The sequence below is a fragment of the Zalophus californianus genome, chromosome 10 (genome assembly GCF_009762305.2).
Source record: "Zalophus californianus isolate mZalCal1 chromosome 10, mZalCal1.pri.v2, whole genome shotgun sequence".
Lineage (NCBI taxonomy): Eukaryota > Metazoa > Chordata > Mammalia > Carnivora > Otariidae > Zalophus > Zalophus californianus.
The window spans coordinates 66,122,117-66,147,392 of record NC_045604.1 but is presented as its reverse complement, the minus strand read 5'-3'; the positions used below and the strand labels follow the sequence as shown (position 1 = coordinate 66,147,392).

General features: G+C 35.3%; 1 protein-coding gene across 8 annotated transcripts in view; it reads right to left on the bottom strand.

The window, feature by feature from the left end:
* CDC42BPA (CDC42 binding protein kinase alpha) overlaps positions 1 to 25,276 on the bottom strand; it is a 350,869-nt gene that overhangs the window by 266,810 nt on the left and 58,783 nt on the right. For all 8 annotated transcript variants that reach the window (XM_027612777.2, XM_027612773.2, XM_027612774.2 and 5 more), the window contains exon 2: positions 9,532 to 9,623. In XM_027612777.2, the coding sequence (XP_027468578.1) occupies positions 9,532 to 9,623 (92 nt within the window). The remainder of the gene's footprint in view (positions 1 to 9,531; positions 9,624 to 25,276) is intronic.

Sequence of the window (25,276 nt, the reverse complement as noted above, 5' to 3'; positions counted from 1 at the left end):
ATTTTGACCATAATATAGATTTTAATAAACCTCAAAAGTACTGAAACCTCAGAGTATGATGTCTGACCATAACAAACATAATTTGGACATCAATAACAACAAGATAACTCATCCAGTCCCAAAATTATTAAAAGTAAATGCTATACTTAATAACTCATCAATCAAAGATATCAAAGAGAAAGATAGTATTTTGATATGAATGATAGTGAAAATATAACATCAAAATGTGTGGGATACACCTAATCCTGCTCAGAGGGAAATTTATAGTTTTAATGCTTAAATTGGAATGGAAAAAAATCAAAGATCTAAGTTTAAGTTTCTACCCTGAGAAGCTAGAAAGAAGATGAGAAAATCAAATCCAAAGAAAGTATTAGAAAAGAAATAACAAAAAAATTTTTATGTTAAAAAGTGACAAAAATAGGAGCACCTCGGTGGGGCTCAGTCAGTTAAGCATCGGACTCTTGGTTTTTGGCTCAGGTCATGATCTCAGGGTTGTAAGATCGAGCCCCACGTTGGGGTCCACACTCAGCACAGAGTCTGCTTGAGATTCTCTCCCTTTCCTTCTCCCTCTCCCTCCTCCTCTGCCCCCTCCCTGCTTGTGTGCACTCTCAAATAAATAAATCTTATTTTAAAAAAGTGACAAAAATACAGACAATCCACAGACCTAAAGTAGCTTTGTTCAAAATTAATAACACTGAACAACCTCTAACATTGACTAACAAAGAATGAGAGGAATAAAACATAAATATCAGCAATGAAAGATGGAGTATTACCTCATATTCCACAAACATCAAAAAAAATAATAAAGGCGTATTATGAGCAACTTACATTTGAAAACTTAAATGAAATAAACAAATTCCATGAAAAATAAAATTTACTGAAACTGACACAATAGAAAATCAAAAATCTGAATAGTTCTGTAACCATCAAGAAACTAAATTAGTAGGATTATATGCTCCACAAAAAAACCCCAAGTCCAGATGGTTTTACTGATAAATTCTATCCAACACTTAAGGGGAAAAAAAAAAATACACAAAATATTAAAAAAAAAAAGGCAAACCCTCCACCAGTTCATTTCGTAAGTCCAGCATAACACTAAAGTAAAAAATTGACATCAACATTGTAAAAAAGAAATCATAGGTCAACATTCTCCATTAATTATAGATATGAAAATAGCTAAGAAAATACTAAGGAACTACTGAATAGAGCAATATCTCAAAAGAATAGTAAGTCATGACCAACTGGAATTTATCCCAGAGATTAGTGTAACATTTGAAAATCAGTCATTTACCAAAGGCATAATCCATGAAAGAAATAATTGATAAGCTAGACTTCACCAAAATTAAAAACTTCTGCTCTATGACAGTCAAGAGAATGAGAAAACAAACCTGGGAGAAAATATTTGCAAAAGACCCATCTGATAACAGACTGTTATCCAAAACAAAGAACTCTTAAAAATCAACATTAAGAAAACAAACCACCCCATTAAAAAACTGGGCCAAAGATCCTAACCGACATCTCACCCAAGAAGATACACAGATGGCAAAAAAGCATATGAAAAGACGCTCAACATCACCTAGGGAACTGCAAGTTAAAACAACCATGAGATACAACTACACGCCTATTAGAACAGCCAAAATTTAAAACACTGAAAACTCCAAACGCTGATAAGGATGTGGAGCGACAGGAACTCTCATTCATTGCTGGTAAAATGCAAAATGGTACCAGCCACGTTGTAAGACATTTTAGCAATTTCTTACAAAACTTTAACAATACTCTTATCATTCCATCCAGCATGAGCTCCTTGGTATTTGCCCAAAAGAAGTGAAAATTTATGTCCACACAACAACCTGCACATGGGTACTTATGGCCGCTTAATTCATAATTGCCAAAAGTTGGAAGCAACCAAGATGTCTATCAGTAGGTAAATGGATAAATAAAACCAGTGGCATGTTCGGACAATGGTGTATTACTCAATGCTAAAAAGAAACGAGCTTTCAAAAGCCATGAAAGGACATAAGAGAAACTTAAGTGAACATTACCACATGGAAGAAGGCAATCTGAAAAGGCTACATCCTGTATGATTCCAACTATACAACATTCTGGAAAAGGCAAAACTGTGGGGACAGTAAAAAGACAAGTGACTGCCAGAGGACAAAGGAAAGGTGGGATGATAAACAGAGTACAGAGGACTTTTAAGGCAGTGAAACAATTCTGTGTGATATTATAAGGGTAGATATGTGTATCATTATACATTGGTTGAAACCGATACAATGTGCACCACCAAGAGCAACCCCTAAGGTAAACTACAGACTGCAGCTGATAACGTTGTGTCCGCGCAGATTCACCGACTATAGCAAACATATCACTAGAGTGCAGGATGTCAACAGTGGAAGAGGCTGAGCACAAGTCGGGGCGGGGGTATATAGGAACTCCCTGTACTTTCCACTCAATTTTGCTATGAACAAAAAATGCTCTAAAAAATCAAATCTATTCTTAAAAAGTCAATCAAAATGACTCACCTTATTACCAGAATAAAAGGGCAAATCTATATGATTATTTCAGTAAATGCCCAAAAGCATATGACAAAATTCAGCACCCATTAGTGAAATTTTTTAAATTCTCAGCAAACTAGTAATAGAAGAACCCAGTAGAAGGACTTGCACTCAGACTTCACTACATGCTCTCAGCTTTATAGTATAAAGCTACAGGAATCAAAATCAAGATAGTGTGAGAATGGCACAGAGACAGACAAAGAGACCAATGAAATAGAATAGAAAGAGCAGAAAAAGATCAAGATTACATGGTCAACTGATTTTTTTGACAAAGCTGCTGAAGTCATTCAACAGATGGGAAACAGCCTTTTCAACAAATGGTGTTAAAACAACTGGAAATCCATTGGGAAATAAATGAACCTCAATCCCTAGCTCACTTTATACATGAATTAATTTGAAATGGATCACCAATCTAAACAAAAAAGGTAAAACTATCAAGCTTTTATGGGAAAAACATAAATACCTTTGTGACCTGAATATGAACAAGAATTGCTTAGAAAGAACATAGAAAATAACAACCATAAGAGAAAAAATTTTCAATTATATCATCAAAATTTAAAACTTCAGGGGCGCCTGGGTGGCTCAGTCATTAAGCGTCTGCCTTTGGCTCAGGTCATGATCGCAGGGTCCTGGGATCGAGCCCCGCATCGGGCTCCCTACTCAGCGGGAAGCCTGCTTCTCCCTCTCCCACTCCCCCTGCTTGTGTTCCTGCTCTTGCTGTGTCTCTCTCTGTCAAATAAATAAAATCTTTAAAAAAAATTTTTTTTCTTAAACTTCGTAAGGAAACATTTCTTTTTGAAAATTAATAGGCAAGCCACACAGCCTGTGAGAAAAAATTGACAAAACATGTATCTGACAAAGGACTTTTATAAAATATAATGAATTCCTACAACTCAATAATGAAAATACAAATACCTCAATTTTTTAAAATGAGCAAAATATCTGAACACATACTTCACAAAGAAGATATAAGAATGGTGAATAAGCCACAAAAACACATTATTATGTTGACATAAAACACATATCCAAATAACAATGCAATTTAATACCATGAGGTACTATTACACACTCACTAGACTAACAATGAAAAAGTATTGGTGAGAACCATGGAACATGGTAGGAATATAAATTGGTACAACCCAATTAGAAAAAATTTGCCAGTTTCTTTTGAACATGCACCTACCATTAACAAAGCAGTGCCAGTAGTAGATATTTTTCCAAGGAAAATATAAATGTATTTCCATACATACTTGTACAATATGCATATCAGCTTTATTCCTAATACCCAAAAACTAAAAACAGCCCAAATGCTCATCAACATAAGAATGGATAAACTGGGGCGCCTGGGTGGCTCAGTTGGTTAAGCGACTGCCTTCAGCTCAGGTCATGATCCTGGAGTCCCGGGATCGAGTCCCGCATCGGGCTCCCTGCTCAGCGGGGAGTCTGCTTCTCCCTCTAACCCTCTTCCCTCTCGTGCTCTCTCTCATTCTCTCTCTCTCAAATAAATAAAATCTTTAAAAAAAAAAAAGAATGGATAAACTGTAATACATTAATAAAACAATATGCTAATCAGCAACAAAAAGGTAATATTCATACATTCAATCACAAGGATGGATCTCACAGACATATTCTGAGCAAAAGAATTCATATACCAAAAAGTACATATGGTAGGATTCCATTTACATGAAATTTTCGAAAACCCAAAACTAATCCACAGTTAAAATTTAGAAGAGTGGTTGCCACTTGATGGAAGTTATAGGGAACTAACAGGGAAGGAAATACTTCCTAGGGAGATGGAAAAGTTCTATATCTTCAATAAGGGTGAATCTAATTGTCAAAACTCACATTATACATATCACAATTAGTGTATTTTGACATATATAAAATTTACCTCAAAAGAGATAGACAACCAAAACAAAAAACAAAAAAACTCACACTCCTAGATGACTTAACTAGTTTTCAAAGAAATACTAAACTTATACAAACTTTCAAAAAATTGAGAAACCAAGAACACTTTCCAAATTGTCTTATGAGCTAAGCATATCATTCCAGAATATAAAAAAATTAATAGGATAGGTAAATTAAAGGCCAATCTTTCTCCTGCACGTAAACAAAAAACTGCTGAACAAAATATAAGCAAATCAAACCAAACTATATATATTAAAATACACAGGAACAACTGGATTTATACACTAATGTAGTATTGGTACCTTTAAAAACTAACCAATATAATCCCCACAGTAACCAAATACAGAAGTTAAATCATCTCAACAAAACATATATAGAAAAAGCTTTCGATAAAAGTTAACTCCTTAGCAAGGCAAAAACTCTCAAAAGACTAGGACTAGAAGGAAAACTACCTTAACCTAAAAGAGTAACAATACAAACAAAAAAGCTGCAGCAAACTTCAAACTCATTAGTAAAATATTGAATACTTCCTCCTGAAATCACAAACCAGACAAAATTCTATTTTCACCACTTGAATTCAACATTTTATGGAAGATCCTCTCCATTGCATAATACAAGAGAAAGAAATAAAAGACATAAAGTTCGGAAAGGAAAAAAAAAATCTGTCATTATTTGAAAATAAGGTTATGAAAAATTCAAAGAACTTACATGTAATCTAGAATAAGTGAATATATCAAGATCCTTAAATACAATATCAATATAAAAAAATCAATTGTATTTCTATTCTAGTAACAAAATTAGAAAACAGAATTCTATAAAAAGCTTATCCACAAACATCACTCATAAATAAATGTATAAAACCCACAAAGAAAATGAGCCTTGACCCATACCTCAAGAAACACAAAATAATCAGTATCAGATGGATCATAGACTAAAATATAAAGCATAATGATATGCTTAAAGATTATAGAATATAACACAAGAAAATATTTTCATGACCTTGGGGTTAAAAAAAAAAACTTGTTTAAAGGAACACAAAAAAGGACTCATTATAAAGAAAAGTTTAATTAACTGGACTTCACTAAATCTAAGAAATTCTTTTCAATAGAAGCCACAGAAAGGTAGAAATATTTTATTTATTACACACACACACACACACACACACACACACACACACACACACACACTATCTCCAGCAAAGGACCTGTATCCAGAATGTACCAATAAGTCAGACAACCCACTCTCAATTCCCCACCCACTCCCAACCCCCCAACCTGAGAATATGCCCTTCAAGAAAAAAAAAAACCACGGGGTGCCTGGGTGGCTCAGTCAGTTAAGCGTCTGTCTTTGGCTCAGGTCATGGTCCCAGCATCCTGGAATCGAGCCCTGCATTGGGCTCTGTGCTCAGCAGGGAGCCTGCTTCTCCCTCTCCTTCTGCTTGCCTGCCTACTTGTGATCTCTCTCTCTCTGTGTCAAATAAATAAAATCTTTTAAAAAAAATCTAAGTTATATACAATGATATAAAAATGGGCTTAAGTTAAAGAGTTATCAGAAAACGTAAAGTGAAATCATAATTCAGTATTACTCACCCACCAAAAAAAAAAAAAAGGCTAAAGTTAAAAAAAAATAATCAAGTGTTGGTGAGTTGTGAAGCAACTGGGAACTTCATTGTTGGTGGGTATATTGGTAAAAATTGGCAAACTGGTAACCACTTGGGAAATTATCTGGCACTATCTACCAAAGCTGAAAAGGCCTACCCGATGACCCAGCAATTCCTCCTACGTTTATATCAAACACAAATGAGTGCCTCTGTCTCCCAAAAGACATGTACAAGAATGTTCATAACAACATTATTAACATAGCCAAAAACTATAAACAACTTGAATACCCACCAACATTAGTATGAATAAATAACTTGCGGTATATTTATACAAAGAAATACTGTGAACTAATACAAAGATGACTCATACAAGCATAATGTTGAGCTAAATAAGCCAGAAAGAAGAGTATTTTTTTATATAATTCCATTAAGATAAAATTCAAAAACAGGCAAAATAAATCAACAGTGATAAAGTCAGCTGGTTGACTAGATGGTTAATATGGAGATGCTTATTCACACAGAGAAGGCAATGGGTGCCTATCTTGGTCTGCATAATGGTTACACAAGTACATGCAAATGTAAAAGTCCACTGAGTCAGGTATGCATAGAACTCAATTTTTTAAAAATTTTAAGACCTCAAAATAAATATATTTTCAGACAAATAAAAGCAGACATTTTATCATCAGCAGACCTGATGAAACAGTAAAAGGAATTTTTAAGTCAAAATGAAAATATTATCAAAGGGAAGTCTGTGAATGTAAAGTCTGTGAATGTGAAGGAATAGGGACAGTAGTTTTTGAGGTTTTAAATATATGTACAACTAAAGACATAACAGCAATGACCCAAAAAAGGTAGAAGTCAGGTAAATCAGAAGTGGCAAAATACAAATTTACCAAGAATACATGTGGCAATCTCCAGGGAAAACAACAAAAAGTAAAACTAAGAAATTAATAAATGAGGGAGAGAATAATTTAAAATACTCCATTACCAGGAATTGAGAGACACATAATACAGAATGGGCAAGACAAATAGAAAACAAATAGTAATAAATAATTCCATTACATATCAACTGACTCCAATTAAAAGATGAGATTATCAGACTAGAATAAAAAACAAAAACTGGGGGACCTGGCTGGCTCAGACGGTAGAGAATGTGACTCTTGATCTTGGGGTCATGAGTTCAAGCCCCATGCTGGAGGTAGAATTTACTTAAAAAAAAAAAAAAAAAAGGAAAACCTATATTCTACTTAACAGTAAACATACCATAAGATTAAAGAAAGCTAAAACTGTAAGGATGAAATAAGATATTTAATGCAAATACTAATAAAAAGAGCTAGAATCATTCTATTAATATCAAATTAAGAAAAATTTAACTCAAAAAGCATTACTTAGAGACAACAAGGATCATTCCATTATGATAAAAGAGTTAATCACCAGGAAGATATAACAACTTTATATTTGTCATCAGTGAAAACTAAAAGAAATAAACAAATCCTCTCTAAGGAAATGACAGATCAAGGGGAGAAAATAACAAAGGAAGGATGTGAAAGATTTAAACAAGGTTAATGATTTTAACCTAATTGATATTTATACAACAATTCACAGCAAATTTCAAAGGACTGAAATCACACAGTGACTGTTACGGAATTACACTGCAACTCAGTAACAGAAATATACCCAGAAAACCCTCCAAGTATTTGGAAATTGAACAACAAACTTCTAAAGTAATAGATAAAAGAAAGAAAGAAAGAAAAAGAAGAAAGAAAACACAATGGAAATTTGAAATCACACTGTATTTTGAGCAAAATTAACAGTGAAAATATGACATATCAAAACTTATCAGCTGTAGCTAAAGCTGCTTAGAGGAAAACGTATAGCCTTAAATACACATTTTAAAAGAAGGGCTAGACATCAATGCTCTAAGTATCTATCTCCAAAAGTTACAAAAAGAATAGCAACTTAAAACCTAAGAGAGTAGAGTCGGCTTCCCCTTCTGCCCTTACCCCCGCTGCTGCTCGATCTAATAAATAAAATCTTTAAAAAGAAAGAAAAAGAAAACCAATGAGAGTAGAAGGAAGAAAATATTAAGAGCAGCAATTACTGAAACAGAAAACAAATCTACAATAGAAAAATTCAAAAAGCAAAGGTTAATTCATTGAAAAAATAATAAAACTGATAAAGCTCTAGCATGATAAATGAAAAGAAAGGAGAGGCAAAAATAAATATAGTAGTAACTGAAAAATTAGATGACATGGGTGAACTTAGAAAACTGACACATAGAAGGAAAATCCAAACAGTCTGATTTTCCACTAAAGAAATTAAAACTGTCTCACTGGCAACTTCCAGGCCCAGTGGTTTCACAAGTGAAATTTTCTAAGCATATAAGGAAGAAATAATAACAATCTTCCCAAACTCTTCCAGAGAAGAGTAAAAGAGGCCAGCATAACCAAAATACCAGAATGTGATCAGGATTTTCAGTAGGAAAATTACAGGCCAGTTTCTCTCCAAGAATCTGAACACACACACACACACACACACACACACACACACACACACACACACACACAGGCCAGTTTCTCTCCAAGAATCTGAACACACACACACACACACACACACACACACAGCAAGCCAAGTGCAATGAAACATAAAAAGGATAATACAAAGTTGGGCTTATCTTAGAAATGCAATGTTAGTTTAACATTTGAAAATAAATCGTTGTAATTCAACACATTAACAGAGTAAAGGAGAAAAGACTTAAGTGTCTCAAAAGATGTTGATAAAACATTTTCTTAAAATCCAACACAATTCATAATTGAAAAAGTAAAATCAGCTAGGTTGCTAGATATGAAGTCAAACAAAATTCCATTATATTTCTCACTACTAGCAAAAAAACAACTAGAAAATGAAATTTAACAATTTTAATTAAAATAACAAAGAATATCATATTCCTTCATCAACTGGCTGACTCAGTATTAAGGAATCAATTATCTACAAACTAATCTCCAGTTTCAGTGCAATCCTAATCAAAATTCAAGCAGATATATGGGTGTGGATTTTTAAGAGTAATTCTGAAACTGAAACACTCATTGTAAAATTACATGAAAATATCAAGGGCCAAGAACAGAGGAGGAGAGGGAGGAAGCTAAAGAACATACACTACCAGAGACTGAGACTTCTTAAATCTAGAGTATGTAAGACTGTGTGGTACTGGCACAAGGAGAGACACATAAACCCATGGAACAGAAGAGTCCAGAAGCATACTCAAACTTACACTGACAGACGAAGAAAAACTTCTTGGAAAAAATTCCATGTAGAAATATTTCATTCAAAACACTAATATATATTTTCTGATTGATCATATCAATTATGACAGCAAGGAAATCATGTTTCAGTTAAATTCTCTCACAAACTGTATAAAATTACTTCCAAAACAATTAGCAGAACTTTTATAAAAACTTTGTCTCTTACCTCTCCAAAAGCTCCTCGACCTATCACCTTCAATATCTCAAAGTCTTCTCTATGTAGGCGCATCTGTTTTACTTTAGAAGTAAATGGTTTGGCTGAAATAAAAGAAAAACATCAATTAGTTTCTTAATGAATTGTGATGCAAATTAGATATATACATAACGGTTCTTAATAAAAATGCAAATTATGATTAAGCATGAAGTCAAACTATTTCATAATCCCATCAAACTATATTAAGAATAAATACATTTAATTTCCATAAGAAAATAATTTCCTTTATTTCTCGCATGTGAATTATGTTTTTGGTGAGAAACATATTTTTAAACACCTAATAACATATGAAATAAGGCAAAGTAACAGAAATGTACAAAGGAGTCCAATTCCTTTTCGTGTTGAACACTGTGTATATTCTAACACTCAATGCTAGACATATATTTTAACACAAATGTCTGAGAAGTAAAAGCAAATTTTATGGAAGAGGGAGTTTCAGCAATTCCCACCAAGTAAATTCAGATTTCTTTCACACTCATTCATTTATTTACCCTTTTAACACTCCTTTAGCAAGACTCTACACTATATAAAGCACGGTGGCAATCACTGGAGTCTGAACAATTACGAGTAAAATATGATACCTTCCTTCAAAAAGTTCTCAGTCTTCAGGGCAGACAGACATAAACACACAAACAAAATGTAACAATGGGATGAAACTTCTAATAGAGGTAAATATAAAGTGCTTCAAGATAGGTGAGAATGGAACACTAATACTTCACAGACAAAGTAACACAGGAACTGGACCTTGAGGACTAAGTAGAATTTTGCTACTTTGCCTGGGTTTGCAGTGTAGACATTCCAGGCACAGGGAGCAATATAAGCAAATGAAGAGAGGCAAGAAAATGACAGTTGAGGTGATAACAGTCAATACTCCATTGTTGTTATACAATTTTGAGAAGAAATACAAAGAAATGGGACCTAGAAAGTGAAAAATGTAAATGGCCTTGAATACCATACAAGGTATTAATAATAGGGGATAAACTGACATTTTTTTAAATCATAAAATCAATGTATGTTCTGCTGCCTCTAAGAGAAATGTAGACCTATCTTCCTTTCCTCCCTTCATGTCCCTTTTCATTCTCACGCAAAAAGGAGCAATATGACTAAAGGGTCATTATATACAGACACAGCTCTCTTCCCCTTCCTTCCATGGAGCAAGAGTAATATTTATTTGAGCATTAGGAGAATGAACTAGGCAAGCCAGTCCTTACAACTTGATTTGTTCTGAAGGTATTTAGCCCGACTAGCTAATTTAGAAAAGAAGGGTATTCCAAATTGCATATCTCAGTCTAGTAGAGACTTCTGTGATGGTGTTTTAGAAAATAAGGAAAGGATACAAAGATTGGCTATTTGGAATTCACAAAAGGAGAATATGATCAAAGGAATATCATATTTAAATGAAGGTATGGAGGCTCTCATCCTAGGAGAAAGAGAACACAGAAAACAATGGCACCAAATGAAGTGAACACTTTGATAAGGTGACTAAGGCACATTGGTTTTTGAACAACCCAGACTGGAAAACTTGTTGAGACTATGGTATACAGGGTTCCAAAAGGAAATACATCATCATAATTGGAGGAAAGTTTATTGACAAATAAACTATTTGCAAAGATGTAGGTGGGATATAAGGGTACCACAAGGAAGAGTAAGTAATCTATCTAGCAGAATGAGTACTGCTATATATCTAGCAGTAATCTGAGACTAGTGTCCCTCCCTTTCCCAGCTTCTGTATCAGCATTTCAGAAATACATGGTTAAGATGGGTTGGTATAAAATATATAAATTAAAAATGAAGATGTGGAGCCAGCCAGTATGCGTCTAGAGCTGGTCTAGTTGCCAGCTATAGCTAAAAAACACCACACAGCGGCCTACAACATAACATTTAGCAGTTCTTTAAATACATCTTCTATTTTACTTTATATTCCTCCTACCTCAAGACTTTCAAATAACCTGAACCCAAATAAAGTATATGCTCTATATCTTTGTCTCATTACCGACCCTAAATCCAACAACAGCATTTCATCACAGACAACTACAGTTATTTGTAATCTAGGATAATTCCATGTATACCTTCTTTTGAGTAACATCCTACTTATCTAAAAGGTCAAAAATAGCTTTTTCAAACCTCAGAAACACTACTGCAAAACAGGAAAAGAAACTTTTTTAATTTAAATTCAATTAGCCAACATATTGTACATCATTAGTTTTTTATTTAGTGTTCAATGATTCAAAGGACTATTTCTTAAAACTAGAGTAAATGAAATACAATTCAGGGAAGCAAACACTTGTTAAAATGATCTTTCAGAAAAGGTACAAAGGATGACAGTATGCAAAAAACCATTTTTCCACACAGTAGCATATACCCCGAAAGCACCACAATGAGTACTATAAAGTCGTATGTAATTAGGGCTAAAGATTTTGTGAGTTTTCCAAGCTTTATGGGAGCCCTGACCATTAACAGGAATTTAAAAAATAATCCTATCTATTCTTTACTTCCTGGACTGCTGGTAAAAATCCCATTTCTTTGACATTGCAAAACTATTCTATTTTAGGCATTCAAAAATGAGTTAAATCACAAATTTCTTCAGGAGGCTCATAGTTTTACTAATCATTTACTCAATTCACTCAAAAAGTATCTTCTAATACCCACTGTATGCCAGCCATTTTATAAGATGCTAGAGATACAAAAGATAAACAGTCCCTGTACTCAAGTAAACAAATTATGCAATAAGTGTTCCTTTTCCATTTAAAAAGTTCAGTGTGAATACAGATGGCTAATAAACAGAAAATGGCACTCAAAAGAAATCAGAGAAATGCAAATAAACATACTAGAAATATTCTATTACTTACTAATCAAATAGGCCAAAAAAAAAAGTGAAACCACCAGTGTTTGTAGGTGTGTGAAGTATAAATAACAGATATTCTCATACACAGCTGATATTACTGTTAATTACAACCTCTGTGAAGAGAATTTGGTTTTCTATTTCATTCTTTTAATTTGGTATATTACTGAAAAAGATTTTAAAAGTTGAACCATCTTTATATACCTTGGTATAAACCATACTTGGTTGTAATGTATTTAATACACAGATGACATTGCTTTGATTTGATTTATTTTAAAATTTAACATCTGAATTCATAAACAACACTGTCTACAATTATCTTTTTTCTATACTGTCTTCATCTGGTTTGGGACCAATGATAAATCAACCTCATTCAGTATGTTTAGTAGCTTTCTCTCTTTCATTCTCTAAATAAAATCCAGGTTGTTTAAAGATCTCAAGGTGATAAACAAAACTACAAAACTTTTAGAAGATGAAAGCAGAGACTCTAAGATCTGATAAAACATGCTAATGAAGATATCTTTTCAGTGGACTTTTAATGATTGACTTCTTTCATATAACTGTCATTTTCATATTTTCTATTTCTCTCTGTGATAACTTTGTTAATTCTATTTTTTTTACAAATTTATATTTTGCATTAAAGTGAAATATTCTTTTCTTTTAAAACTCTACAATATAGATAGGTTTGATCCCTTTTTAAATACTAATACTGTATATTTGGGTCTTTTTTCATTGTTTTTCCTTACCAATATGGCTGGAAGTTTGCACATTTTACAATCATTCTTCTAAATACATAGTATTTAGATGTCCTTGTCTTCCATAAAATTCTGTGAGATTTTGTTTCAGTAGGTTGTTCCCCAAATTCATATAAAATTTCAGAAAAAGTAGAGGCTAGTATTAACCCTTCCCCTCCCACCAAACAACTAAGTTAGACATATTAATAATAGGCAAAAGAGATATTAGGGGGAAAGGCATTAGTAGAATAAAGAGTAAAAGGAATCATACATAGAGCTAAAAAAAAAAAAGTCAAACTAACCAGGACATAAAAATGATTCTAAACATGTATAGATTATAGATATACATACATATTCTAACATATACATGTTAGAATAACATAACCTCAAAATATGTAAAGCCAAACTGACAGACATAAAAGAAACAAACTTACCTTCACAGATTCTACTATTAACTCTCTCAGTAATTGATAGCTCAAGCAGGAAAAAAAAAAAAGCACCATGCATGTAATGCTCCACTTATGAGTTGAAGAATATCATTATAAAACACACAGAACTTCTACAAATTTTGACAACATGCCAAGACATAAAACTACCTCCAACAAATTTCAAAGTACTGGGAACATAAAAACAAAATCATATGAATAGAGTGCAATTAGAAATCAATAACAGAAAAGTTACCAAGAAAAACCATTAGCTCTGATATCCAAAATTATTTTAAAGAAGAAATTAATAAGTAGAAAATATTCAGAACTAATAGTAATAAAATACTATACATCAAAAGTTCTAGAATACAGCCTAAACCAGTATATACTGAGGAGGGGAAAAAAAGCTCTCAATATTTACATTGGTAAAGGACAGCTTAAAAATTAAGGTGTCAAACAGACAATGAAGTAGTAGACCAAAAGAATAAACTCAAAGTAGAAGAAAACAAAAAGAAAGCAAACTAAATAAAATTAATTAATTTGAAAATAAGCATATAATAGAAAGGCTCAACAAGGCCAAAGGATGGTTCATTGAAAAAACTGATAAAAAACAAGAGAGTGCCTGGGTGGCTCAGCTGGTTGAACACCTGTTCAGGTCACGATCCCAGAGTCCTGGGATCGAGTCCCACATCGGGCTCCTTGCTCAGCGGGGAGGCTGCTTCTCCCTCTCCCTCTGCTTCTCCCCTGGCTTGTGCTCTCTCTTGCCCACACTCTCTCTCTCAAATAGATTTAAAAAAAATTAAAAAACAAAAATCTATAGTGGGAATGAGAAATTGGACAAAACTTCAGATGCTGCTGAGATTGAATGGATTTAGATAGGAGAATATCATTAAAAGTTTATGCAAATAGGGACGCCTGGGTGGCTCAGTCATTAAGCATCTGCCTTCAGCTCAGGTCACAATCCCAGGGTCCTGGGATCGAGCCCCGCATCGGGCTCCCTGCTCATCAGGAAGCCTGCTTCTCCCTCTCCCACTCCCCCCTGCTTGTATTCCCACTCTCACTGTCGCTCTCTGTCAAATAAATAAATAAAATCTTTTAAAAATAATTAAAGGTCTAAAATCTTCAAAAAAAAAAAAGCTTATGCCAATAAGTTTGAAAATGTAGAAGTAAGCAAATTCCTAGAATGAGTAACTTTTTTTAAAAATTAAAAATATGAACTATCTGATAAATAAGCTGAATCACTAGTATAAAAATCTTCTACAAAAAAAAAAGACCAATCCTGAACAGCTTTACCTGCAAGTTCAACTAAAAACATTAAGAAAGAGGTGATCCCCATATTAAACAAAATTTTCCAAAGAATAAACCAAGAGGGAAAGCTGTCTAACTCATTTCATCCTAATCTCATACCAAAAATACAGATGTTGTTCATGAATACAGATACAAAAAGTCTCATCTAATTGTCAAACTAATCAAGCAATTTATAAATAAAACAATATGACCAAGTTGAGTCTATCCCAAGAATGCAAGGTTGTTTTAATATTAGAAAATTGATTAACATGATTCATCACATAAACATTAAAAAATATCAATATATCAATAAATATGTCTATATACAAACACTGTTCAATAAAATTATACAACCATTCATGCTATTTTTAAAAACTACACTTTTAACAAATGAGAAACAAAAGGAAACTTCCATGGCCTGATAACTGATAGCCAGAACGGCAGCAGCAGAATAGCAAACATAACACTTAAAAGAAAAATGTTAAAAACATTTTCCTTAAAATCAAGAGGCAAATAAGAATGTCTTCTATTAAAATAATCGTTATTATCACTTCTACTTAACATTTTAATAATGATACAAGTCAGTGCAGTAGGAAAAGAAATAACAGACATAAGGATTGAAAAAGAAGAAAGAAAACTGTTACTATGCACAGATGATTTAATTATCTACATAGAAAATCCCACAAGCAATTAAAAAAACGGGGTGGGGGACGTGCCTGGGTGGCTCAGTCGTTAAGTGTCTGCCTTCGGCTCAGGTCATGATCCCGGGATCCTGGGATCGAGCCCAGCATCGGGCTCCCTGCTCAGCGGGAAGCCTGTTTCTCCCTCTCCCATTCCCCCGCCCCCGCTTGCGTTCCCTCTCTCGCTGTGCCTCTCTCTGTCAAATAAATAAAAAATCTTAAAAAAAAAAAAAAAGAAAAGAAAATCCCACAAGCAAATCAAACCTACAATGAGATATCACTTCACACCTGTCAGAATGGCTACTATCAAAAAGTCAAGTAACAAGTATTGGCAAAGATGTAGAGAAAAGGAACCCTTGTGCACTGTTGGTGGGAGTGCAAATTAGCACAACTGTGGAAAATATGTAGGTTCCTCAAACAATTAAAAATAGAAATACCATACGATCTAGTAATTCCATTACTATTTATCCACAGAACATAAAAATACTAATTCAAAAAGATATATGCATCCCTATGTTTATTGCAGCATTATTTACAATAGCTAAGACATTAAAGCAACCCAAGTGTCCACTGACAGATGAATGAATAAAGATGTGATGTGTGTGTGTGTATAAATATGTGTGTTGGAATATTACACAGACATAAAAAGAATGAAATCTTGACATTTGTAACAACATGAATGAACCTAGAGGATACTATGCAGGGCGAAATAAGTCAGTCAGACATGAACAGACATTTTTCCAAAGAAGACATCCAAATGGGCAACAAACACATGAAAAAGTGCTCAACATCGCTCAGCATCAGGGAAATCCAAATCAAAATCTTAATGAGAGACCACCTCACACCAGTCAGAATGGCTAAAATTAACAAGTCAGGAAATGAAAGATGTTGGCAGAGATGCAGAGAAAGGGGAACCCTCTTACACTGTTGGTGGGAATGCGAGCTGGTGCAGCCACTCTGGAAAACAGTATGGAGGTTCCTCAAAAAGTTGAAAATAGAGCTACCATAGGACCCAGCAATTGCACTACTGGGTATTTACCCCAAAGATACAAATGTAGGGATCCAAAGGGGTACGTGCACCCCGATGTTTATAGCAGCAATGTCCACAACAGCCAAACTGCAGAAAGAGCCAAGATGTCCATCGACAGATGAATGGAAAAGAAGAAGTGGTATGTATATACAATGGAATATTATGCAGCCATCAAAAGGAATGAAATCTTGCCATTTCCAATGACGTGGATGGAACTGGAGGGTATTATGCTGAGCAAAATAAGTCAATCAGAGAAAGACATGTATCATATGACCTCACGGATATGAAGAATTCTTAATCTCAGGAAACAAACTGAGGGTCGCTGGAGTGGTGGGGGGTGGGAGGGATGGGGTGGCTGGGTGATAGACATTGGGGAGGGTATGTGCTATGGTGAGCGCTGTGAATTGTGTAGGACTGCTGAATGACAGACCTGTACCTCTGAAACAAATAATACTTTATATGTTAAAAAAAGAAGATAGTAGGAAGGGTAAAATGAAGGGGGGGAAATCGGAGCGGGAGATGAGGCATGAGAGACTATGGACTCTGAGAAACAAACCGAGGGCTCTAGAGGGGAGGGAGGTGGGGAGATGGGTTAGCCTGGTGATGGGTATTAAAGACGGCATGTATTGAATGGAGCACGGGGTGTTATGCACAAACAATGAATCATGGAACACTACATCAAAAATTAATGATGTAATGTATGGTGATTAACATAATCAAATTAAAAAAAATTATAACAAAAAAGAAATAGAGAAAGACAAATACAAAATTATTTCACTTGTACATGGAATCTAAAAAAGAAAAGAAATGAATAAACAAACAAAAAGCAGAATCTGACCTGTAAATACAGAGAACAAACTAAACTGATCACTACCAGTGGGGAAGGGGGTTGGGAGGTGGTGAAGATGGGTGAAGGGGAGTGGAAGGAGATACAGACTTACAGTTATGGAATCAATAAGTTATGGGAATAAAAGACATGGAATAGCAAATACAGTCAATGATATTTTAATAGTGTTCTACGGCGACAGATGACAGCTACACCTGTGGTGACCCCGGCATAACATAAAGAGAAGTTGAATCAGTAAGTTGTACACATGAAACTAATGTAACATTTATGTCAACTACACTAAAAATTTTTTTTAATTTGTTTTAAATTATGTATTAAAATTCATCTTCCATAAAAATATGCTTCAGATTGAAATAATGTATAGATCCATAATATTTTTTTAAAGATTTTTTTATTCATTTATTTGACAGAGAGAGACACAGGAGAAAGGGAACACAAGCAGGGGGAGGAGCAGAGGGAGAGGGAGAAGCAGACCCCCTGCTGAGCAGGGAGCCCAATGTAGGGCTCGATCCCAGGACCCTGAGATCATGACCTGAGCAGACGCTTAATGACTGAGCCACCCAGGCGCCCCGATCCATAATATTTTTAAGTGAGTTCTCTGTTCTGAATGCAAATAAATTATTTCAAATAAATAACCCCAAACAAACAACAACAACAAAAACAAACTCTTAATTACAGAGAACCAACTGGTAGTTGCCAGAGGGGAGGTGGGTGAGAGGATGGGCAAAATAGGTAAAGGAGATTAAGAGGCACAAACTTCCAGTTACAAAATAAATAAGTCACGGAGATGAAAAGTACAGCACAGGGAGAAAATAAAACACACAAAAAAATCAATATGCATCATGACTGCAATGATTGAATCAAGTGAGTTGCTGGACAGAAATATTATGCAAAAGTCAATTTTACTCCTATACACGGAAAACATTTTTGGAAAATTATCCAGAAAGATATTTATGATGGCACTTTTAAAAGGACCTATCAATAAATCTACCAAAAGATGTATCTGGCTTAATATACTACAAATGTTTTCTGAAAGATGTTAAAGACCCAAATAAAAAGTACTTGGATAGGAAGGCACAGTATCATTAAAAGGTCAATTCTCCCTCAAATATATCTGCAATTTAATGTAATTACAATCAAAATCCCACCCAGGGTTTTCACGAACTTGACAAACTAATTCTAAAACTTACAAGGATCAACAAAGGACCAAGAATAATCAAGATACTTTTGACAAAAACAAAGACAAAAAACATGATAGAAAAAGGAGAACGACCTGACTATTAACAAACCAAGACTTATAATAAAATATGGTAATTAAAATAGTATGTGTTGGCAAGAAGATGGACAAATCGGCCAAACAGAGAGCCCAGAGGCAACTCATACACATATGGATATAATTTATAATAGTACTGGCATAGTACAATGGTGGGAAAAGAATGGACTATTTAACATATGACATTGGGACAATGGTCATATTCAGGAAAAGAACACAATTGGAATAGTATTTCACACAATATACAAAATCATTCCAGGTTGTTTATAAGACAATATACAGGACACTATGACTTGGGTTGGAGACAAATTTTTTAATGAAGATAAAGTATAGTTTATTTAAAAAATTAATAAATTTGACAATTAAGAATTTTTTCATCTGGGCACCTGGGTGGTGCAGTTAGGTAAGCATCCAACTCTTGCTTTCGGCTCAGGGGGTGATCTCAGGGTTGTGAGATGGAGCCCCACGTCAGGCTCCAAGCTCAGCGCAGTCTGCTTAAGACTCTCTCCCTCTGCCCTTTCCCATCCATGCTCACTCACACATGTGCTCTCTCTCTCTCTCAAAATAAATAAATCTTTAAAAAAATTTTTTTTCATAAAAAGGCACCATAAAAGCAAGACACTAAAGAGGAGTATTTAACTGTGACACATATAACTGAAAATGGATTTGTATCCAGAATACATACCGATCTCCTACCAATCCATTTAAAAGAAACAAATCACTTGTTATGATGAGCACTTGAGTGTTGTAATTGATGAATCACTGAATTCTACTTTAAAACCAATACTGCACCATATGTCAACCAACTAGAATTTCACTAAAGATTTTAAAAGGAAAAAATAAGTAAAAGAAATAAACCAATTGAAAAATTGTGTACTTCATAGAGAAGAAAACACAATGGCCCATAAACATCAAAAGAGAGCCAACTCAATAGTATCTGAACAACTGCACCTAAAACCACAATGACCTACAATTTCACATACACCTGATTGGCAAAAATAAGAAGTCAATAAAAACCAAGTGTTGGGAGGAATAATATCTTGTCCACTGCTACTGGGAATGTAAATGAATACAACCACTGTATTTAAGTTCCCCATTTAGTTATTTCAGTAGAATATATGCATACCCTGCTATCCAGAGATTCCATCTTCGACATATAACAGCGCCTAGAGAAACTCTTGCATATGGGAACTGGAAGACAGTATTATTCAGCACTACCCATAATAATAAAAACCTGTAAACAAATGTCCATCTACAAGAAGATAAACTGTGGTTCATTCATAGAATCAAGTAATATAAGGAAGTGAAAATAAATGAACCATATGTATTTTAAGTGAAAATTAATAAAGGGAAACCTCACTAAAGTGAATTCTGGATGCAGAAGGGGAGGCTGGTCACACTAGTCAGAAAGGCAAAAAATTAACGTGTCAGGAAAGAACAGATGTTGGTGAGGATACAGAGAAAGGGGAACCTTCTTACACTGTTGGTGGGAATGCAAGCTGGTGCAGTCACTCTGGAAAACAGTATGGAGGTTCCTCACAAAGTTAAAAACAGAGCTACCCTATGACCCAGCAATTGCACTACTAGGTATTTATCCAAAGGATACAAACAAGAGTGATTGAAAGGGGCACATGCACCCCAATGTTTATAGCAGCAATGTCAACAACAGCCAAAATATGGAAAGAGCCCAGATGTCCATCGATGGATGAATGGATAAAGATGTGGTACATATGAAAATGGAGTATTACTCAGCCATCAAAAAAAATGAAATCTTGCCATTCACAACAACATAAATAGAACTAGAGCGTATTATGCTAAGCAAAATAAGTCAGCCAGAGAAAGATAAATATCATATGATTATGCTCATATGTGGAATTTAAGAAACAAAACAGATGAACATAAGGGAAAGGAAGGAAAAATAAAATAAGATGAAATCAGAAAGGGAGACAAACCATAGGAGACTCTTAACTACAGGAAACAAACTAAGGACTGGCGAAGGGGAGGTGGGTGGGAGGATGGGGTAACTGGGTGATGGGCATTAAGGAGGGCACATGATGTAATGAGCTCTGGGTGTTAAATGCAACTGATGAATCACTAAATTCTACCTGTGAAAATAATAATACACCATATGTTAATTAAGTTGATTTTAAATAAAAAAATAAAGTGACCAAAAAAGTGGGGGGGGGGAGACAAAGAGGAGGCTAGAAGGGGGAACTGTACCACTCAATGTCAATTACAGGAAGAACTACAAATTACAGACCCCAAAAGAAAAACTCAAGAATCATGAATTATAGGCCCCAACAGGAAAAGATGAGCACTGCATCTCCTACAAGAAATGACCACCCCTGCAGCTCAGCCAGTGAGAAACCAGTATCACCCTGAACTCCTGTTTTGCTCCAAACAAGACTTTTGTTCAAAACAATTCTCAACTTAAACCCATAAAATATCGTTCCTCTCCTTTGTTTGTTGGATTTGCCTATGGTTTTGCCATAATTTGCATACCCCAAACTGCAATTCTCTGTTATTCCTGAATAAACCCATTTTTGCGGGTAAAATAACTATTTTTAAGGTTAACATAAGCAATGTGGATAAATCTCAAAAACATACTACTTAGGAAAGAAGTCACAGAAACATACAGTATGATTTCCTTTACATAACATTCAAAAACAGGCAAAAATAGGTAATATTCTATAGGAACTTACAAAAGTGATAAATCTATCATGGTGGTGATTTATTCCGGAGAAAAAAGAGAAACACATTGACACACGGGTGTTTCTAAGATCCTGTTCATATCCCATTTCTTAAGCTAGATCAACGGACAGAGAGATGTTCATTTTATTATCATCTTTTGAATTGTACAGAAAAGTTTTATACACTCTTTTATATATATTCACAGGAAAAACTTTTAATAAAAAATTTTAAAATCTGTATAATGTGAATGAATCAATATTCATGTAATGAAAATGGTTAGCTCAAAAACTGAGTTATTTGGCCAAAATTTTTCACAACTTAATGTTCTTTCAAATCTGAAAAACTATGATGTTTTTAACTAAATGTGATGATATACCTTTATTTTAATTTCAGTGATCGACTTAGATGAAAACAATTGGTCATGAAAAAAATGAACTGTGAACAACTTTAGGAGCAAACTAAATCATTACTAGTCATTATTCACCAAAAAAAAAAAAAAAAAAAGTTCTTTGAGGGGCGCATGGGTGGCACAGTTGGTTAAGCATTGGACTCTTAATTTCACTTTAGTTCACACGATCTCAGGATCATGTCAAGCCCCTCGTTGGGTTCCATGCTCAGTGAGGAGTCTCCTTGAGATTCTCTTTCCCTCTCCCTCTGCCCCTTCCACTCATGCTCTCTCTCTCTCTAAAATAAATACTTAAAGAAAAAAAGGTTCTTTGAAGACATGTTCCTGAAAAGAATATATGACTGGTTGATCACAGGCCCTTCAATCTATGACATACATGATGCAAGAAACTTCATCCCTCAAGTAAAACAGTCTTATTGACGATTACTTAATTCAAAACCATTTTCTATGCACATATCACTAAGAAGCATTACTCAAGAGCTTCTCGGTGGAGGAGTTAAGATGGCAGAGGAGTAGGGGGACCCCAAGCTTGTCTCATCCCTTGAACACAGCTAGATAGTTAGCAAATCATTCTGAACACCCAAGAAATCAATCGGAGATCTGAGAGAACAAAAACTGAAAGTCTACAAGTAGAAAAGTGACCACTTTTTGGAAGGTAGGAAGTGTGGAAAGTTGGGGGCGATATAGCTGTGATATGGCAGTGGGGAGGAAGCCTGCTTACTAAGGCTACCGCAAAGTACTACAAGCCAGGGAACCCAAAATCTGAACTTTAGAAGTTGGCTACGGTGGAGGACATGCCTGGCTTAAAGGTTCTCAGGTGGCAAAGCCCGACGGAGCCCCAGGAGTGACAGCATGGTCTGAGGATCCCCTGGATCACAAGAAGAACGGGTGTTACCAACATGCTGTACTATTCCCAGGCACAGAAGCAGGGAAGTTGGCTGGGAGCAGCAGGTCTTGGTGCCAGCCCACTGCTTTGTTTTGCCATTAGCTCTGTTGCTGCAAAGTCCTGCAACCCCTTTTCCTGGGGCCCCACGGAAATGGGAAGAGCTCAGTGAGACCCTTCCTGGAGGAACAGCACAGGTTGACGCCGCAGGAGTTCCTAAAATTTGGAGTTTTGAAACTCAGTCACACGCCTGAGATAAAAAAAAGTTCAGACACAGGCAGGGTGAATACAAGGTTCAGATGGAAACTAGGGACACAAGAGGAGTGACTGACTGCTCGTCCCTGAGGGCTCACTGAAGAGTCGGGGTGCAAATTTTCAACCCCAGAACTAGAGAGATGCGCATGCCATATTCATCCCACCCCCATGAGGTCTGAAAGACTTCGGAGAGCAAAATAGCGCCACCTAGTGGACCCCAGAGCCGCTTACACCAAGCCCCACCTCCCTGCACCCTGGAGGCCCATTTTGACTGAAAAAGTCAGCCTGAGAATCAGCTCAGGAGGCCCCTCCCCCAGAAGACCACACATAGTTTACTGATCATAGAGGGCTGTAAAGTTTCAGCTCTAGGGGAAGTGGGATCTACCTTCCTTTTTACTTTTATTTTTTTTTTCATTTATTATTTTTTAATTCATTTTTATTATTTTTTAACATATATATATATATATATATATATACTTTATTTTTTTATTTTTGTTTCTTTTCCTTTCTCTTTTTTTTTATTTTGGGATTTAGATTCTTTTAACAAGCAGACCAAAACACACCCAGGATCTAGATTTTTTTGTTTTGTTTTGGGTTTTTTTTTTTTCTTTCTCTTTTGGATTTTTTTGCTTTTGTTTTTATTTTCTTTCTTCTTTTCTTTTAGGGACAAAATGACAAGAAATTTACACAAAATTTACACAAAACAAAGAACAGGAGAAATTTACACAAAACAAAGAACAGGAAGTAGAACTATGGGCAAAAACTTAATCAATATAGATACAAGAAAGATGTCTCAACTAGAATTTAAAACAACAATTATAAGAATACTAGCTGAGCTCAAAAAAAGTATAGAAAACAAGAGAGAATCTCTTACTGCAGAAGTAAAAAAACTAAAATCTAGTCGGGACAAAATTAAAAATGCTACAGCCAAGATGCAGTCCCAAATGTAGGCCATAAAAACAAGGATGGACAAAGCAGAGGAGTGAATCAGTGATACAGAAGATAAAATTATGGAAAATGATGAAGTTGAAAAGAATACAGAAAGAAAGATAATGGACCACGAAGGTAGACTTAGGGAACTCAACGATCTATTAAAACACAGTAACATTCATATCACAGGAATCCCAGAAGATGAAGAGAGAGAAAAAGGGGCAGAAGGTTTATTCAAACTAATTATAGCTGAAAACTTCCCTAATCTGGGGAGGGACACAGATTTCAAAATGCAAGAAGCACAGAGAATTCCCAATAAGTTCAACAAAAGCCAACCATCGCCAAGGCATATCATAGTCAAATTCACAAAATATACAGATAAGGAAAGAATCCCGAAAGCAGCAAGGTGGGGGGGAAGTCCTTAACCTACAAGGGAAGACAGATCAGGTTTGCAGATTTATCCACGGAAACTTCGCAGGCCAGAAAGGAGTGGAAGAAAATATTCAACGTGCTGAATGGGAAAAATATGCAGCCAAGAATTCTTTATCCAGCAAGGCTGTCATTCAGAATAGACAGATAGTTTCCCAAATAAACAAAAACTAAAGAAGTTTGTGATCACTGGGGCGCCTGGGTGGCTCAGTCGGTTAAGCGGCTGCCTTCGGCTCAGGTCATGATCCCAGGGTCCTGGGATCGAGCCCCACGTCTGGCTCCCTGCTCAGCGGAGAGCCTGCTTCTCCCTCTCCCTCTGCCTGCCACTCTGCCTGCTTGTGCTGTCTATCGAATAAATAAATAAAATCTTTAAAAAAAAAAAAAAAGAAGTTTGTGATCACTTAAAACCAGGCCTGCGAGAAATTTTAAGGGGGGACTCTGAATGGAGAAAAAAAAGACCCAAAGCAACAAAGACTAGAAAGGACCAGAGAACATCACCAGAAACATCAACTCTACAGGTAACACAAAGGCACTAAATTCGTATCTTTCAATAATGAATGTAAATGGACTAAATGCTCCAATCAAAAGACATAGGGTATCAGAATGGATAATAAAACAAGATCCATCTACATGCTGCCTACAAGAGACCCATTTTAGACCTAAAGACACCTGCAGACTGAAAGTGAGGGGATGGGAACCATCTATCATTGCTAATGGACATCAAAAGAAAGCTGGAGTGGCCATAATTATATCAGACAAACTACATTTTTTTAAAAAAGATTTTTATTTATTTATTTGAGAGAGAGAGAGAGAATGAGAGAGAGCGAGCGAGCATGAGGGGGGTAGGGTCAGAGGGAGAAGCAGACTCCCCGCTGAGCAGGGAGCCCGACGTGGGACTCGATCCTGGGACTCCAGGACCATGACCTGAGCTGAAGGCAGTTGCTTAACCAACTGAGCCACCCAGGTGCCCACAGACAAACTAGAT